Here is an 18,689-nt window from a genome sequence, read left to right on the forward strand (position 1 = left end):
TCAACACACTCTCCTCCACCCACAGCTCCTACCAAAGCCTGCCTATGCTCCCTGGTATGCTCCGGCACGCAAAAGACATATTTAAGGACCCGGTCAAAAGTAGGGCAATCACACCAAGGGTGGAAAAAAAGTATAAGCCGCCTCCTACGGACCCGGCTTTCATCACAACACAGCTGCCACCAGACTCTGTTGTTGTAGGAGCAGCTAGGAAAAGGGCCAACTCTCACACATCTGGAGATGCACCACCCCCAGATAAAGAAAGCCGCAAGTTTGATGCAGCTGGTAAGAGAGTCGCAGCACAAGCTGCAAACCAGTGGCGCATCGCGAACTCCCAGGCACTACTTGCGCGCTATGACAGAGCCCACTGGGACGAGATGCAACATCTCATTGAACATCTGCCCAAGGACTTCCAAAATAGGGCAAAACAAGTGGTTGAGGAGGGACAGGCCATCTCCAACAACCAGATCCGCTCCTCCATGGACGCTGCAGATACAGCTGCACGGACAATTAATACATCTGTAACTATCAGAAGGCATGCATGGCTCCGAACGTCTGGATTTAAACCAGAGATTCAACAAGCAGTTCTCAATATGCCTTTTAATGAAAAAGAACTGTTCGGTCCAGAAGTGGACACAGCGATTGAGAAACTCAAAAAAGATACGGACACTGCCAAAGCCATGGGCGCACTCTACTCCCCGCAGAGCAGAGGGAATTACAGCTCATTCCGTAAAACGCCCTTTCGAGGGGGGTTTCGGGGTCAAAGCACACAAGCCAGCACCTCACAAGCCACACCGTCCAGTTACCAAGGACAGTATAGAGGAGGTTTTCGGGGACAATATAGAGGAGGGCAATTCCCTAGAAATAGAGGAAGATTCCAAAGCCCCAAAACCCCTACTACTAAACAGTGACTCACATGTCACTCACCCCCTCCACACAACACCAGTGGGGGGACGAATAGGTCATTATTACAGAGCATGGGAGAAAATCACTACAGACACTTGGGTTCTAGCAATTATCCAACATGGTTACTGCATAGAATTTCTACAGTTCCCTCCAAACATACCACCAAAACCACAAAATTTAACAACACACCATTCCAATCTTCTAGAGATAGAAGTGCAGGCACTATTGCAAAAGAATGCAATCGAATTAGTGCCAAACACACAAATAAACACAGGAGTTTACTCACTGTACTTTCTGATACCAAAGAAGGACAAAACACTGAGACCAATCCTAGACCTCAGAGTAGTCAACACTTTCATCAAATCAGACCACTTCCACATGGTCACACTACAAGAAGTATTGCCATTGCTAAAGCTGCACGACTACATGGCAACTTTAGACCTCAAGGATGCTTATTTCCATATACCAATACACCCATCGCACAGGAAATACCTAAGGTTTGTATTCAAAGGAATACATTACCAATTCAAGGTACTGCCTTTCGGATTAACAACCGCACCAAGAGTCTTTACCAAATGTCTAGCGGTAGTCGCTGCACACATCAGAAGGCAGCAAATACATGTGTTCCCATATCTAGACGACTGGCTAATCAAGGCCCATTCGTTAATAGAGTGCTCAAATCACACAAATCATATCATACAAACCCTCTTCAAACTAGGGTTCACCGTCAATTTCACAAAATCCAAAATTCTGCCACGCAAGGTACAACAATACCTGGGAGCCATAATAGACACATCAAAAGGAGTAGCCACTCCAAGTCCACAAAGAATTCAAAATTTCAACACCATCATACAACGCATGTATCCAACACAAAAGATACAAGCAAAGATGGTATTACAACTCCTAGGCATGATGTCATCATGCATAGCCATTGTCCCAAACGCAAGACTGCACATGAGGCCCTTACAACAATGCCTAGCATCACAGTGGTCTCAAGCACAGGGTCACCTTCTAGATCTGGTGTTAATAGACCGCCAAACTTACCTCTCGCTTCTGTGGTGGAACAACATAAATTTAAACAAGGGGCGGCCTTTCCAAGACCCAGTGCCACAATGCGTAATAACAACAGATGCTTCCATGACAGGGTGGGGAGCACACCTCGATCAACACAGCATACAAGGACAATGGAACGTACATCAAACAAAACTGCATATCAATCACCTAGAACTTCTTGCAGTCTTTCAAGCACTAAAAGCTTTCCAACCAATAATAGTTCACAAATACATTCTCGTCAAAACAGACAACATGACAACAATGTATTATCTAAACAAGCAGGGAGGGACGCACTCCACGCAGTTAAGCATGTTAGCACAAAAAATTTGGCATTGGGCAATTCACAACCAAATTCGCCTAATTGCACAGTTTATACCAGGGATACAAAATCAACTCGCAGACAATCTCTCTCGAGATCACCAACAGGTCCACGAATGGGAAATTCACCCCCAAATACTGAACACTTATTTCAAACTCTGGGGAACACCTCAGATAGACTTGTTTGCGACAAGGGAGAACGCAAAATGCCAAAACTTCGCATCCAGATACCCACACAAACAATCCCAAGGCAATGCCCTATGGATGAACTGGTCAGGGATATTTGCTTACGCTTTTCCTCCTCTCCCTCTCCTTCCTTACCTGGTAAACAAACTCAGTCAAAGCAAACTCAAACTCATATTGATAGCACCAACTTGGGCAAGGCAACCCTGGTACACAACGCTGCTAGACCTATCAGTGGTACCCTGCATCAAATTGCCCAACAGGCCAGATCTGTTGACACAGCACAACCAAAAGATCAGACACCCAGATCCAGCATCGCTGAATCTAGCAATCTGGCTCCTGAAATCCTAGAATTCGGGCACTTACAACTTACCCAAGAATGTATGGAAGTCATAAAACAAGCAAGAAGGCCATCCACCAGGCACTGCTATGCAAGTAAATGGAAGAGGTTTGTTTGCTACTGCCATATTAATCAAATACAACCATTACACACAACTCCAGAACATGTAGTGGGTTACTTGCTTCACTTACAAAAATCTAACCTAGCTTTCTCTTCCATTAAGATTCACCTTGCAGCAATATCTGCATACCTGCAAACTACCTATTTAACTTCCCTATATAAAATACCAGTCATTAAAGCATTCATGGAGGGCCTTAGGAGAATTATACCACCAAGAACACTACCTGTTCCTTCATGGAACCTAAATGTTGTCCTAACTAGACTTATGGGTCCACCTTTTGAACCCATGCACTCCTGCGACATACAGTTCCTAACCTGGAAGGTGGCATTTCTCATCGCCATTACTTCCCTGAGAAGAGTGAGCGAGATTCAGGCGTTTACTATACAGGAACCTTTTATACAACTACACAAAAATAAAGTCGTCCTAAGGACCAATCCTAAATTTTTGCCAAAGGTTATTTCACCGTTCCATCTAAATCAAACAGTGGAACTTCCGGTGTTCTTTCCACAGCCAGATACCGTAGCTGAAAGGGCACTACATACATTAGATGTCAAAAGAGCATTAATGTATTACATTGACAGAACAAAGAACATCAGAAAGACTAAACAACTCTTTATTGCATTTCAAAAACCTCATGCAGGAAACCCAATTTCAAAACAAGGTATAGCCAGATGGATAGTTAAATGCATCCAAATCTGCTACCTTAAAGCTAAACGACAGCTGCCCATTACACCAAGGGCACACTCAACCAGAAAGAAAGGTGCTACCATGGCCTTTCTAGGAAACATCCCAATGCAAGAAATATGTAAGGCAGCCACATGGTCTACGCCTCACACATTCACCAAGCACTACTGTGTAGACGTGTTATCCGCACAACAAGCCACAGTAGGTCAAGCTGTATTAAGGACATTATTTCAGACTACTTCCACTCCTACAGGCTGATCCACCGCTTTTGGGGAAATAACTGCTTACTAGTCTATTGCAGAACATGCGTATCTACAGCGACAGATGCCATCGAACTGAAAATGTCACTTACCCAGTGTACATCTGTTCGTGGCATCAGTCGCAGTAGATTCGCATGTGCCCACCCGCCTCCCCGGGAGCCTGTAGCAGTTTGGAAGTTACCTTCAATTATTTATATATGTATCATTTCAACCTTAAATAAGTGCATACTTAGTCACTCCATTGCATGGGCACTATTACTACAATTCAACTCCTACCTCACCCTCTGCGGGGAAAAACAATCGAGGATGGAGTCGACGCCCATGCGCAATGGAGACAAAAGGAGGAGTCACTCGGTCCCGTGACTCGAAAGACTTCTTCGAAGAAAAACAACTTGTAACACTCCGGCCCAACACCAGATGGCGAGCTATTGCAGAACATGCGAATCTACTGCGACTGATGCCACGAACAGATGTACACTGGGTAAGTGACATTTTCATTATGGGCTGTTGCGACCCAGTTTCCCTTATTTGGAAGAGGACGGATTAGACTGGGTTTCCATGAATATTGAAAGTATTTTTTTTTTTTTTTTTTTTTTATTTTTGGCAAACAGCTAAATCACCACTTTAAGGGTTGATTGTACAGTAATATCTAGTTAACTTTATAGGGTATTCCTGTGAAAACATTTTGTTATCCCTGCCGAAAATGTTGCTATTGTAATGTTGAATTACTGGTTCTGATGCAGGGATATGCATTCTTTTCGGTCTGGTGTGGCGAGGGGTTACAAAACTCTCTCATGGTTTTGAATCTGGTGCACATATTCTTATACATCAGGTATTAAGTCTTACTTTTTTTTTTTTTTTTTTTTTCATCTTTCACCTTTTGCGCGGTTTGTCCTCCTCACAGGAACTGCAGTACTGCTGAAACCAACCGTAGATTTAAACGAAGGATACTACCACATTTATCTCCGGCTGTTTGACAACCAGAATAAGGACCAGCTGACGGTGGTGAACGCAACCGCATGCGTTTGTAGCGGGAGCACCAGGAAGTGTGCTGGGAAGAGAGAAGCTGGATTTGGCCTGCCCATCATTCTTGTCATCTTGGGGTCTGTTCTAGGACTACTGAGTAAGTCCAAAAAAACTCGCTTTACATTACATGCATATGTAGTAGTGCCCACCATGGAACCATGACCAAAACAAAGCTGAATCAGTAACTTTGATGTGGCCCGCTTTTTAGCAAGCATTTATTTCCAAGATAGATCAGCAGTGCGTCGTGGTTCATGAGGAGTCAAGTACATTGAGGAATGGGATCAATACAGCGATGTCAAGGAATAAAAAGAGGTTTCAGTAATTTCTGAGTAAGCAAGGCATCATCGCAACATATGGAAGGATCTTGTGGCCAGAGGCAACACGTTCAGAGAAACCGCTTGTCAACTGTTACTCAGCCTTGGTGCTTGAGCCACTCTGTCCAGCATGTTTTCTGAATGGTGCTCCTTGAATAAAGCAAGCCTGACGTGGGCCGCGTGGAGGACCTACATGGGCTCATAGGCGCTAGAAGCATGTGGGAGGGGGGTGCCACAGCCCACCCAGAAACTATCATGCTGGGCTCAGAAGGTGAAAGAGCAATAAAGAAATAAAGATGGCTTTCAATTTTGTATTTATCTCGTCACATTTGCTTCCCGTTCAAAGGCAAAGGTCAAATGTCAGGCTATGTTGTCTGACAAATTGCTGATTATTGGGAAACTGGTGTACTTTTTATTTCTCTGACTGCAAAGTGAGAGGAATTTGTGGAAGTGATCTAGGTGCCAATCCTGCTGGGGTACAGGAGGTGACAGGGAAGGCTGTAGGAGGTCAGTTTATTTTCCTCACACACATCTAAATACCGGTAAGGGAACTACACATCAAGTTATATCGGCAATTTCGAAAGCACAAATGAAATGCATTTTTGGAAATTATGCAATGTAGTGGAGGCAGACTTGAATAGGATCAAAACAAATCATACTACTTTACCTGGTGGTGCGCAAATAATAACTATTTGCTGAAACCTAATTTCCATGCATTGTTTTTGTGCTATATAATTTTACTAGTAAAACTGCACGTATATGCAAATTTAGTGGCCATTTCAACTGAAAATGGCTTTGTAACTATGTGTGCTACCTCACTAGTGCTGCAAAGTGCACCCCCAGCTGCATGCCACACCCTCATATTTCCTGCTAAATGGGAGTGGCCCATTTGCTACACTTGTTTATTCTTGTGTGACACTTGGATTTTCACAAAACCTGATTTCATTGTTAGAACATTAATGGCAGAACCCCTACTCTGAAAATTGTTCCAGGATTGCTGCTTGTACTTTGCAGTAGATTTTCACGTTACTGCCTTACCAGTAATGAGCGGTCTGACCAAGTTGTCTTCCAAGTTAAAGCTGGAATAAACTGCATTTGATTGTCCTTTGGTGCTTGCTTCCAAGAAATGTATTGCAGAGGGGTCCTCGTGTGATTTACTTCAGAAGGCGAAGATCATTTTGCTGTTAAAACCTGCATCTGAGGGAACAGGGACCATGATGTAGAAGCCTTATCTGGTTGCACATAGTTTCAGACTACTTAGTATGATGCACATGGCTCAGTCTCCTCCCTGTAGCCAGCCCAGCGTTTGAGCTGCTTCTCTAGTGCCCATCAAGGGGTGTTTCATGCTCTTTAAGCACTGTCTTTCTGTCTGCAGTTCTTCTCCTGGTCCTGTTGCTGTTCCTGAGAAAGAAGAGGCGTGTGGTGAAGGAGCCGCTCTTGTTACCAGAGGACGACACCAGGGACAACATCTTCTATTATGGAGAAGAGGGTGGTGGAGAAGAGGACCAGGTGAGCTACAGCTAGCGACCTAGTGCATGATGATGGCACTTGGAAATGGCTGCTTATCTGCTTCTGGGGGGATAGAGGAACTTAAGTCATGTTCTTTTCATCTTAAACAAGGGAGTGTTTTCAAAACCACCTTAACCCTCTTATCGTGTGATTCTAGCTTGCTTTAAGATTGCAGTCCCTTATGTTCGCTTGTGCTGGAGTCATGCCAGTTTGACAGGATATTCGTGAAGGTTACATTTGCATTCAACTAATCATTCATCCCGCTCAGTCTAGTGGACCAAAGTTACACGCTCCCCCAGTAAATTCTTGCAAACTCTGAGTGACTGCAGTGTTTTTTGCTGCTTGGTTTGAAAATGCTCACCGGCTGGGGCCTCTGGAGGTCCTGAATGCACATTGACGCCAATGTTGGCTCGGTTCAGTTTGTGACATTTCAAGAAGAATGTAGGCGCAGAGTCTTGCTGCATAAAAGGGTTGGAGGAGGGCCGTGTAACTGTCCTTGTAGGAAGGAATGAGAGTACCTACCCTCCTAAATGCTCCTTTTCTAAACCTCCCTCCAGGTACTGAAGCCTGTGTACAACTGGTTTCTTGGTGGCTGGCAGCATTGTTGCAGAGTGAGCTTGGGTGGGTAGGTGGCTTCTCTTCCAGGGGATCCTCATCAATAGTCATAAACATTGAATATTCCCGCCCTTGTGCGGGGACCCCGGAGCATGTATAAAATACACACATATAAAGTATGAAATATGCACGAAAAAAATATATATAGCATTTTTAGTAGACATATCTTTCATACTAAACTCATATATACTTGTGTAAAACAGCAATGCAGGCTGTAATCATAAACAGGCTAAAATGCTTTATTTCTATGAAGTTTTTTTTTGTTGTTTTTTTTCCATTATAAAGTTACACTAGAGAATAAATGTCTACCCAAGCCCCCAAAACTGGGCTTAGGGAAATAAGCAGTACTAATCACTAGAGAAAAAAGAGAAAAAACTACATTGAAAAACAATGGAACATTCTTAGCCAATAGGCTGCATGCAGGTTAACACAGGAGAACCATAAAAACTTTGACACCGTGCCTTTAAGACCCTGAGCACCTCCAGTATCCCACCATGCCTCAGGGGTGAAGGAAAGGTGACAGTTGGTTCACAGTTAGGTCAGTTCTTTTTTCCGGCTTCTTCTGAGAGGATCCTGGAGCATTGCGCTCTCAGTTTTTCAGAATTTTTCTCAGAAAAATCCTTTAAAACAGCGTTTTTTTCCTGTTTCACTCGACAGATAACATCTTTGTCTGAGTTTGGCAGTTTTTTCCTGACTGAAAAATGTCTTCCCTTTTTGTCAAATGCCCTTCTTGTGGGAAGAAGGCCCAGTCAGACCCACACTCTCTTTGTATTGTGTGCCTGCCTCAGAGTCACTGCCCTGACACTTGCAAGCACTGCAAGAATATGTCGAAGAGGACTCTGAAGGATAGAGAAAAGATCAGGCTTCATGGGCTTCATGAGAGGCAGAAAACATCGTCCTCTTCACTTCCCAGGCAACCAACAGGCCATTCTCAGGAGAGAATGGCTAGTTCGACATCAGTAGGTAGGAAAGTACCTGTTTGTTCCCCGTCGAAGTCGTCGCTGCCACCGTCTCACCGGCATAGATCGCCGGCGACCCGCCCGACGTCGAAGGATATGGCGTAGAGGGAACATGGCCATCGCAGGGGCATATCTCCGTTGATGGCAGCCCGCCGATCGACATCGAGCCATCGCCGGCATGCCCGTTCGCCGCCGAAGACAGTACGCCCCCCCCGACGTCAAGAGACACAACGTCAAAATCTCCACGAAGGCATGAGCGACATCCGCTGTCGGCCACCCACCGCTCCACGTCGAGGCACACGACGGCGAGTAGGTCAAGTTCCAGAGATCGCCACTCGACGTCAAGACACTCTACGTCGAGGCATTCAACGTCGAGACTGGAACAACCGGTGTGCTCTTCGACGTCGGCACAGCAGTCGACGTCGACACAGGTTTTACCTGTCTCGCAGGGAGTAGAGCATCGTCCTCCAGCAGATAAGGCCGCACCATCTCCAGTGGTCTCCATACGGAGTGATTCATCTCGTTCGAGAGTGGCATCATCTGGGCATGTTTCACCCATCAACTTATCACCAAGATGGTTGGAGAGCCTTAATAGACCAGCGGCCTCCCTGGATTCACAGTACTCTCAAATGTAAACTCCTACTGCCTCTCTCCCGAGAACACCATCACCGACAACGCAGGCAGGACGGGCTCGTTCTGCTCCTCGCCAGCCGACCGCGAGGCCTGGGCGCTCTGTTACAGCGTCTCGCAGCAGGTCTCGTTCCCAACGGCGATCCAGGTCACGATCACGACACAGAAGATCACCCTCTTGGTCGTCGTCAGGATCATCTTTCAGACGTTACTCCCCCACCCTAACAGATTCTCCACCTGCTAGGGTCTCACCGGTGGATGACATTACCACTTTTAACGAGGTGCTGTTGAGGGGAGCGCAGAAATTAAATATAGAGGTTCCAGAGCCATCTACCTCCTCATCAGTCATCTTTGAGACTCTGCAGCATAGATCAGTGTTGAAAAAGCTACTGCCGCTAGTGCCTGGTTTGTTGCAGCCAACCATGGACACTTTTCTGGCCCCAGCCACACTCAAATCTGCCCCGGCTAGGATTCTGAAAAAATATAAGGCTCCCGAACAGGACCCTTTATTCCTAAGAAAGGCTCCGCCACCAGACTCTGTAATATTGGCCGCAGCCTGAAAAACCCACTCGGTGGCATCATCCTCCACTGTCCCCCCCCCGGATAAAGAGAGCAGGCATCTAGACTCTCTGGGGAGAAAGATGTGCGGTACAGCAGCATCTGTAATGAAAGTCTCCAGCGCTTCTGCACTCCTGGGCAGGTATGACCGTTCTCTGTGGGACTCCCTCAACAGATTCACAGAAAAATTGGCCAGAGAAGACAGACAGGATTTTCAAGAGATCCTGCAAGAGGGATGCCTGGTATCCAACCAGGTCATCAGCGCGGCAGAAAATGGGGCGGACTTAGCTGCACATGGGTATGCACATGGAATCTGTGCAAGAAGGTCTTCCTGGCTGAGACTGACTGGTTTAAAGCAGGAAGCACAGCAGCGCATCCTAAATCTCCCATTCAGCAGGAACTCGCTGTTCGGTACCCATGCAGATGAAGAAATGGCCCGCATGAAGACCGAGGTGGACACCATGAGGGCAGTAGGCCTGGAAAGGAAGAAAGATTTCAGGCGGAGGTATAGGCCTTATGACAGGCGCCCTTTCCAGCAGAGGGTTCAAACCCCTCACTGGTCCCAAAGGCCACAACAACAGCAGGGACGCCCTCTTTTTCAGGCTCGTAAGACCACAAGGGAGCGAGGGTCAAGTAGACCTCAGCAGTCCACACCGAAAACGCCGGCCAAACAATGAGATCTCGCTTCCCTCGACACTGTACACCACGCCGGTGGGGGGGGAAGTATCACAAGTTATCTTCACGAGTGGCACTCTATCACAAAAGACAAATGGGTGCTCAACATTGTCGAAAATGGCTACTCTTCTTTTCAGACAGCCTCCACCACACTTGCCACCAGCCAAATGCAATCCATCTCATCTCAGCCTGCTGCGCAAAAAGGCTCTCGCCCTCTTACAAAAGAAAGCAATCGAAAAGGTTCCACCTGCGCACAGAGGAAAGGGGGTTTACTCCCGTTATTTTCTGGTGGCGAAAAAGGGCCTAGAGGGCATTTTCAGACCAATTCTGGACTTACGGCTGTTGAACAAGTACATAAGAAAACAGAAGTTCAGGATGCTAGCTCTTCACCAGATTTTCCCTCAACTACATCAGGGAGACTGGATGTGCTCCATCGACCTGCAGGATGCATATTTTTACATCCCAATAGCTCCCAAGCATCGGAAATTCTTGCGCTTCCAAATAGCTTCGCAGCACTATCAGTTCAGAGTTCTACCATTCGGCCTGAAATCTGCCCCGCGTCTTCTCAATGTGTGGCAGTGGTTAGCGGCACATCTTCGAAAACAAACAAAAGATCTTCATTTACCCATACCTAGACGACTGGTTACTGAAGGCTTCCTCTCCGGATCAGGCGAGAAGCCATCGGGACATTGTGCTCGGGGTTTTCGAGTCTCTAGGTCTTCAAGTCAACTACCAAAAGTCAACCTTGATTCCAACACAGAACCTTCACTACCTGGGAGCTATACTAAACACAGAGCTCCAAAGAGTGTATCCTTCGGAAGAACGACTATTATCAATAGACAGGAAGTGTCAAGACCTGTTACAAGCCGACGCACCTACAGCCCGTCAGGTGACATCGCTGCTGGGCTCCATGGCATCATGCATTTTCATTGTCCCAAATGCCAGGCTGCACATGAGGCCCCTCCAAGAGGCATTGGAGAGCAACTGGAGCCAAAGGACAGGTCGCTGGGAGGACAGAGTGCGGCTACCGACAACGGCACTTCAGTCATTGCAATGGTGGATGCACAGACCTCACCTGTCAGTAGGTGCTCCGTTTCACCAGGTAGTTCCATCCGACACTCTGGTAACGGATGCGTCTCTTCAGGGATGGGGGGGGCTCATCTGGGTCCCCTTCAAGCTTGGGGCCTGTGGTCCGACAAGGAAAAGAAGTACCACATCAATCTACTGGAACTCGGAGCGGTCCATCTGGCTCTCAAGTCTTTAACTCCATTGATTCAGGGGGAATCTCTCCTAATACAAACGGACAATACAACCACAATGTATTATTTGAACAGACGGGGGGAACGAGATCCCTACCCCTATCTCGAGAGTCCCAAACGATATGGCATTGGCTCTTGGCCAGAGGAATGTCACTTACAGCGGTTCACCTGCCAGGTCAACAAAACGTGGAAGCAGATTTCCTGAGCAGACACCTAGAGGACGCACACGATTGGGTCCTACACGGCGAAGTCGTCAAACATCTTCGCTCAATGGGGTCGACCTCAATTGGATCTCTTCGCAGACGAAGTAAACCAGAAATGCCCAGACTTCGCATCCAGGTTCTACCGTCTGGGATCTCGAGGGAATGCCCTGTTGATCGACTGGTCAGGGATATTTCTCTACGCCTTTCCACCGATTCCCCTCATACCGGCAGTGATCAACAAACCTTTACAAATCCAGAACCAGAATGATTCTCATAGCGCCACAATGGCCCCGTCAATTCTGGTACACAGATCTCCTCAACCTATCGGAAAAACCTCACAGGAGGCTGCCGTGCAGACCGGATCTTCTGAGCAGGTTGGAGGGCAGGATTCTACATCCCAACCTACCCTCTCTGAGCTTGACAGCATGGCTCCTGAATTCCTGCAGTATGGACACCTAGGGCTCGCGCAGGAGTGCATGAACATCTTGAAAGAGTCCAAACGACCTTCCACGCGGCGTTCTTACGCTTTTAAGTGGAAGAGGTTCTACATATGGTGCGGTCAACAAGGTCGCAATCCCATACGGGCTCAGGAGGATGTCATACTGTCTTATTTACTTCATCTGGCAAAGTCTGGTCTGCAGGTATCATCTATTAAGGTACATTTGTCTGCCATTACAGCCTATCGTAAGTCACCTTCTCAGGAATCCTTCTTTACGAAACCAGTAGTCAAGGATTTCTTAGAAGGTTTGAAAAAAGTGTTTCCGCCCATTCGGAGACCCTCTCCTCCATGGGAACTGAACATAGTATTGTCAAAACTTATGGGCCCTCCTTTCGAGCCTATACACAAGGCCTCTTTACAACACCTTACATGGAAGACTGCTTTTTTGGTGGCCATTACTTCCGCGAGGAGGGTCAGTGAAATTCAGGCTTTGTCTTCCAAAGAACCGTACACAGTTTTTCACGACAATAGAGTGGTTCTGTGAACTCACCCATCTTTCCTTCCGAAGGTGGTGTCAGAATTCCACATCAATCAGGCTATATCTTTACCGACTTTCTTTCCCAATCCGGAGACTCCGGCGGAGAAAGCATTGCACTCCTTAGACTTGAAAAGAGTGCTGAAATTTTATTTGGATAAAACAAAATCGATTAGACATTCCAACCACTTGTTTGTAAATTATGGTCATTTGAGGACAGGAGAGGCAGCATCTAAACGAACGATATCAAGATGGATAGTTTCTTGTATTGTTAATACTTACCAGCTGGCTAATAAACAATTACTAGCTAGGCCTAAAGCGCATTCCACAAGGGGAAAAGCGGCTACTGCTGCCCTCCTTAACAATGTTCCAATATCTGAGATTTGTAAGGCTGCTACATGGAAGTCTGTACATACATTTACTAGACATTACTGTTTAGACTCCGATGCAAGAGCAGATGCCCAAGTGGGGCAGGCCTCTCTGAGAAATGTATTTGCATAATACGTATCTATTCCTGCACTTCTATTAGACAGTCCTCAGAGTTTAGGGATGGGCTTGCTAATCTATTCAATGTTTATGACTATTGAGGAGGATCCCCTGGAAGAGAAGGATAAGTTACTTACCTGCAAATCCTAGTTCTCTTCCAGGGGTATCCTCATCAAAGTCATAAACAACCCACCCTCCTCCCCGGACGCACGTCTCCTAGAAGTGCAGGACAGACTGTCTTTCGAATCAGTTACACAGATTGTCACGGTAAAAAAGTACTGACCTAACTGTGAACCAACTGTCACCTTTCCTTCACCCCTGAGGCATGGTGGGATACTGGAGGTGCTCAGGGTCTTAAAGGCACGGTGCCAACGTTTTTATGGTTCTCCTGTGTTAACCTGCATGCAGCCTATTGGCTAAGAATGCTCCATTGTTTTTCAATGTAGTTTTTTCTCTTTTTTCTCTAGTGATTACTACTGCTTATTTCCCTAAGCCCAGTTTTGGGGGCTTGGGTAGACATTTATTCTCTAGTGTAAATTTATAAGGAAAAAAAAAAAAACTTCATAGAAATAAAGCATTTTAGCCTGTTTATGATTATTGCCTGCATTGCTGTTTTACACACAAGTACATATGAGTTTAGTATGAAAGATATGTCTACTAAAAATGCTATATATATTTTTTTTCATGCATATTTCATACTTTATATGTGTGTATTTTATACATGCTCCGGGGTCCCCGCACAAGGGCGGGAATATTCAATGTTTATGACTTTGATGAGGATACCCCTGGAAGAGAACTAGGATTTACAGGTAAGTAACTTATCCTTCTGCAACCTGTAGTGGTGACTGATATTATATAGAGATAGAGGTGGAAATCTGGACCCTGGCAAAACCCCTACTTGGTCAAATTACAAGGGGAGAAAAAGTGGTGATAGTAAAGCATCCCATGGTGAGTCCTGTAAAGATGGAGTGAAGACACTCATTCTTTGAATGTGTGGTTCTAGAAGAAAGGGTCTTGCATGGAGACTGGTCAGGAAAGTGGGGATTTCCATAAAGGTTCACTGAAAAGCTGGCTGATGTCTGTGGCTGTTTCTCAGCTGGAGGGGTTATGGTGTTTAACAGGCACAGAGAAGGAGCGGCACAACTGGCCCGGAGGATTTAGCCGGCTTTCCTGGTCTTTGGCTTTAAATATTTACAGACTTATTTGTGTACAAAGCTCACTCCTAATATAAAATCTTGATTCATGTGTGGTGATGTACCGTGAAGTTTGGTTCTGATCCATCTTCTGGGTTTACACGATCTCATCAGATAGAAGCATAATTAACCACACTTTATTTGGACACTTGTCTTAGCACATCACGCTGATTCTGAAACTGCTTTAAAAATGTGAAGGGTGGAGGTGAAACCTAAGGGCCGGGAACAGTTAAGGATTTTAGTTTGATCAGCTCATCTATTTTAAACCTGAGGATTTTGAGGGTCGTGTTTCCTTCCAATATTCACCAACCTTGTTGCTTGCTGGTGATGTCCTTGCGGAGACCACGGTCACTTTCTACCAGGTACCCTTTAGTCCAAAGCCTTTGAAAGCCCCTCACTTATAAAGGTGCTTAGTTTGCATGCAGCCGACTCCAGATGTTGTGCATTCAGCCTTACATGTGCTTTACTTTCTCAAGGACTATGACCTCAGCCAGCTCCACCGAGGCCTTGACGCGCGACCTGAAATCCTGCGCAATGATGTTCCTACCCTTATGCCTGCGCCGCAGTACCGCCCTCGGCCTGCCGACCCTGACGAGATTGGGAACTTCATTGATGAGGTGAGTGGGCTCTTCCAGAGGGTAGTCTGGCCAACCAGTTGCGAGCCAGTGCAGCCGTGCAGGAAAACAGTGGTTTCACATGGTACATATCCCGATTTTTTTTTTTTTTTTTTTGTGCCAGTTGGTGTGCATCCGCCCCTTTCAGAAAAGTGTCCGCTTTCACCAAAGTTGTGGGGTGTTTGAACTGTAATGTGTGTTTCGTGCATTCCAAAATGCAGAATATTTTCCAGGCATCATTCTAGTCAGCGGTGGGTGGATTTGCCTGCGCCAGACCAGGGCTGATGCTCCTGAACCTATCTGGATTGAGGTCAGACAGACAAGGAATAATTGTGAGATGTAACATACAAAATATAATATAAACTCGGAGGACTGAAGCTGACAGTAGATAGCTAGACCCTTTTGTGTGGATGGCGTGGAGAATGATGCCTGGCGAGTAAGCCAGTTCTCAAGTATATTCAGAATTTCATCCTGGCAAAACCGAGCTCTATTTTAACCCTGATTTGTTGATTAGAGACACAGGTGCGAAGTAGGTTTGGCCTTGTCGAGGCTACATGTCCTGGTTGGTGCGGTGATGGAGAGAAGTCGGTGTCTAGTAATCACAATCTCAGCTTAAACCTAGTTTGATTCATTTATTTGACTCGCACGATTTCCGTGCATCACTCATGCTTTTGTTCTTCTTCTAACTGATGTATTTGGTGGGGCCTAGGAAGAGGTTAGTGTCCCCCTCTAATCACACTCCTCCTTTCTCCATTAAAAATATAAAGCACCGAATGAAAGTTAAGGCCGTTCATCGAGAACAAAAATATAGTTGCCGTAGATGAAAAATATTTTGAAGTAGAGAGTATGGTTTCAGCTCGATACAGACTACTGAGATATCCATATATATGTGTGTGTGTGTGTGTGTACACACACCCCCTCCCCCCAATATGTATAGTTTGCCCTAAAGTGCCAAGTGCATATGTAAACTCAGGACATTTTTTTTTTTTTTTCCAACTTTATAAATCTGGAAATCGAATGTTCATCTTATAAGACATTGTGGTGGAAAAGGGTCACCACCGATGGTTCTACCTGCAGTCCTTTCCATCCGTTCCTGACTCCTGCATTGATCCCTGTCTTAGGAGCGAGCCTATGCAGTGCACTCCTTTACTGTGGAATGCATCGGTGCAGGCGGAGATGTGGAATGACGAGCAGTGCTGTTGAGTAGGGCTTTATTTTACAAGTTGGAATAACCAGAAAAAAATACAAAGGATCAGAAAAATACATTTTGATGATCTACCCGTAAGCGGGAGTGAGGGGGCGGAGAGTTCAGATTAGGTTCCTGTAAATTGGACCAAGCCCATTACATGCATCTGCATGAGCAATCACACTTGCGGAATGAGTAACGGATAAGCGCCGAGAGATGCCTTCTAATGGATTGTGTTTCCACCATTAGAGGAGAAATTGCTTGCTCCTGGTAAATAACGTCTCTGCATTAACAGGCTAATGCAGTGGGCTAAATGGTCGAGTGAGTTCAGTAATCCCTTGTGGTTTAATGCACTCATGGGGCTGTACTTCAGTCATGCTGCCAACCGATTTGTAATGGGGTTGGGCCTTTATCTGTCCTGCCATTGTATAGGTTTCCCCCAGTAGGAATGCCCACTTCTATCCTCTAGCTGCAGACATCAGATCCAGCCCCCAGAGCACCTGGTTTCTGATAATGACCCCTCTGCATTCAAGAGGTGACAAGTCGGAGTGTCTTACCCTCTACATATTGGCTTAGTTTCCTTTGCCCTCATTTTTCGCACACACATCATGCCTCTAGTTGTGAATCGAGAGAACTCAAACTATGCATTTCCTTTTCCCCACTTCTGTTTTCTTATGGTGATGTTTGTTTTTATCCATTACTTAAACATTACAACCATATACAAGCTAAAAGGAGTAAAAATGAGACCTGCTTAAAACGGCGGTTAAAAATTGAGTGGCGTATTGTTAATTGGTGTCACACATAGCATCACAGCACGTTTTAGAGATGTAACTTTTCTATCTCTTAGCCGGTCCCATATTTGATTTTGTCGAGAAGTGTGGTCAGTAGGATATGTTAGTTTTACAGGTGTGAGGTTTTATTAGGGGTGGGGGTGTTCAGTTGGCTAAATTGGTTACGTATTTTCTCAGTTGGAAGGGATGTCCATGGCTTGGCAAATGTATGTGTGGCAAGTAGCTAATGGTTGCCGGTGTGGTTGGAAGCCTTTAGATGTATGTTCGGGGTTCTTTCTTCATGGGTGCTCTTGGTCAGTGACATGTGATCATATTGCCCCCCAGCTGTATGGCATGTCTGTGCTGTGGTTGTATCTCTTTTCTGTAAGAGGTAACGTAATAGTCTATTGCACTTGAGGCTCTATGGCCTTCATTTAAGGCATATCTGTGATGTGATTTATGGATGTGCTTCTGTCCATGTGTAATTTATTGTTAATCTTTAGCTCATGTCAAGTTGAAAGATAGTGATGGTGTCCAGAGTCCTATTACAAGCAGAATAAGTAACTCCAGTCACACGATTTGGTGGTGAAGGTTATGACACTGATCCCTGGATTTTCTTTTTTTTTTTTTTTTTTAACCCACCTAGAACTTGAAGGCTGCGGATAATGACCCCACAGCACCACCATACGACTCCCTGCTGGTGTTTGACTATGAGGGCAGTTGCTCAGAGGCCGCGTCCCTCAGCTCCCTGAACTCCTCCAACTCAGACGATGACCAAGACTACAACTGTCTGAATGACTGGGGTCCACGTTTCCGGAAACTGGCTGATATGTATGGAGGAGAGGAGGACTAGTTGGAGGGTGCATGGTTTGGTACTTGATTTAGCCCCTCAACTTTCAGCAGGTGCCTTTATTTCCACTGGAGACAATATTGAATGATCGATAACTGAGCAATGTTATCCTGCTGAGACTGACGGTTGTCTTTATTACAGCTGTGGGATCTTTTTGACTACAGTTTTAATGAATGTTGGTTCTGGCAATCAAGCGGTCATTGCCAGTTTTCTGCATTTCAATTAGAAAATCGTAGTTTTTAATGTATTTTCCTTTTTTTTTTTTTTTTTTTTTTTTCTCCCCTTATCCCGGTTCTCACATTTGAAAGAAGCTGATCCATCCTCTTACCATCAATGTGGACATTTTCGTGGTTTCGGATCCCACAAACATCTAATGATTAATGCATAAAAGCTGTGACTGCTCATGGATCGAGGAGTTGCTGTTATAGTTTTTAATATAAAAGTGACCACTGCCTGGCCCTAAGCAAGAGGGCTGTCCTAGCTTTTGCAGGCAGAACATTTCAATTTGGAGGACATTCGTATGTCTGTATGGTCTTTGTTGCATTGCCCAGGCCATACGAGGCCTTCTCTTAGGGACTGTTTGTGACGTGGAATGTCAATCTAGTTAACTATTAGGTAACATGTTTTTAGAACATTTATGATTTTAGCAAAGAGGACTGAAGTGGTCACTTTTATTTGTTTGGCCACACAAATGGATTTTATTTGGCATAAACCAAAGGCAACTCCCACGCTTTTTTCCTCTTGCAGTTTTCTAAATTCTGTACATTGTGAATGTCATATGTGTTAAAATTGATTTAAAAAAAAAAAAAAAAAAATCTTATATGGCTTTCATGTGTGCTTTGAAAGCCTCCACATGTTATCCCACGACATACGTGAGAAGTGTGCTTATCATGGCTACATGCTCTTGAATGCCGTTTTCAGAAATGGCACTGTCCTACGTATGAGATGTCCAGTCTTGGTACACTGAAGGACTTTGCTACTCTACCCATGAACAATACGCAAAGTT

At 45.4% G+C, this 18,689-nt stretch overlaps 1 protein-coding gene across 1 annotated transcript in view; it reads left to right on the forward strand.

The window, feature by feature from the left end:
• The window catches only part of LOC138266996 (B-cadherin-like), a 125,017-nt gene extending 107,194 nt beyond the window's left edge, over positions 1-17,823 (forward strand). The window contains 4 exon segments of the mRNA XM_069215833.1: positions 4,767-4,985; positions 6,578-6,711; positions 14,740-14,880; positions 17,480-17,823. Coding sequence (XP_069071934.1) covers positions 4,767-4,985; positions 6,578-6,711; positions 14,740-14,880; positions 17,480-17,686 — 701 coding nt within the window. The 3' untranslated portion in view covers positions 17,687-17,823.
• Positions 17,824-18,689: the final 866 nt, after the last annotated feature.

The sequence above is a fragment of the Pleurodeles waltl genome, chromosome 12, assembly GCF_031143425.1.
Source record: "Pleurodeles waltl isolate 20211129_DDA chromosome 12, aPleWal1.hap1.20221129, whole genome shotgun sequence".
NCBI lineage: Eukaryota > Metazoa > Chordata > Amphibia > Caudata > Salamandridae > Pleurodeles > Pleurodeles waltl.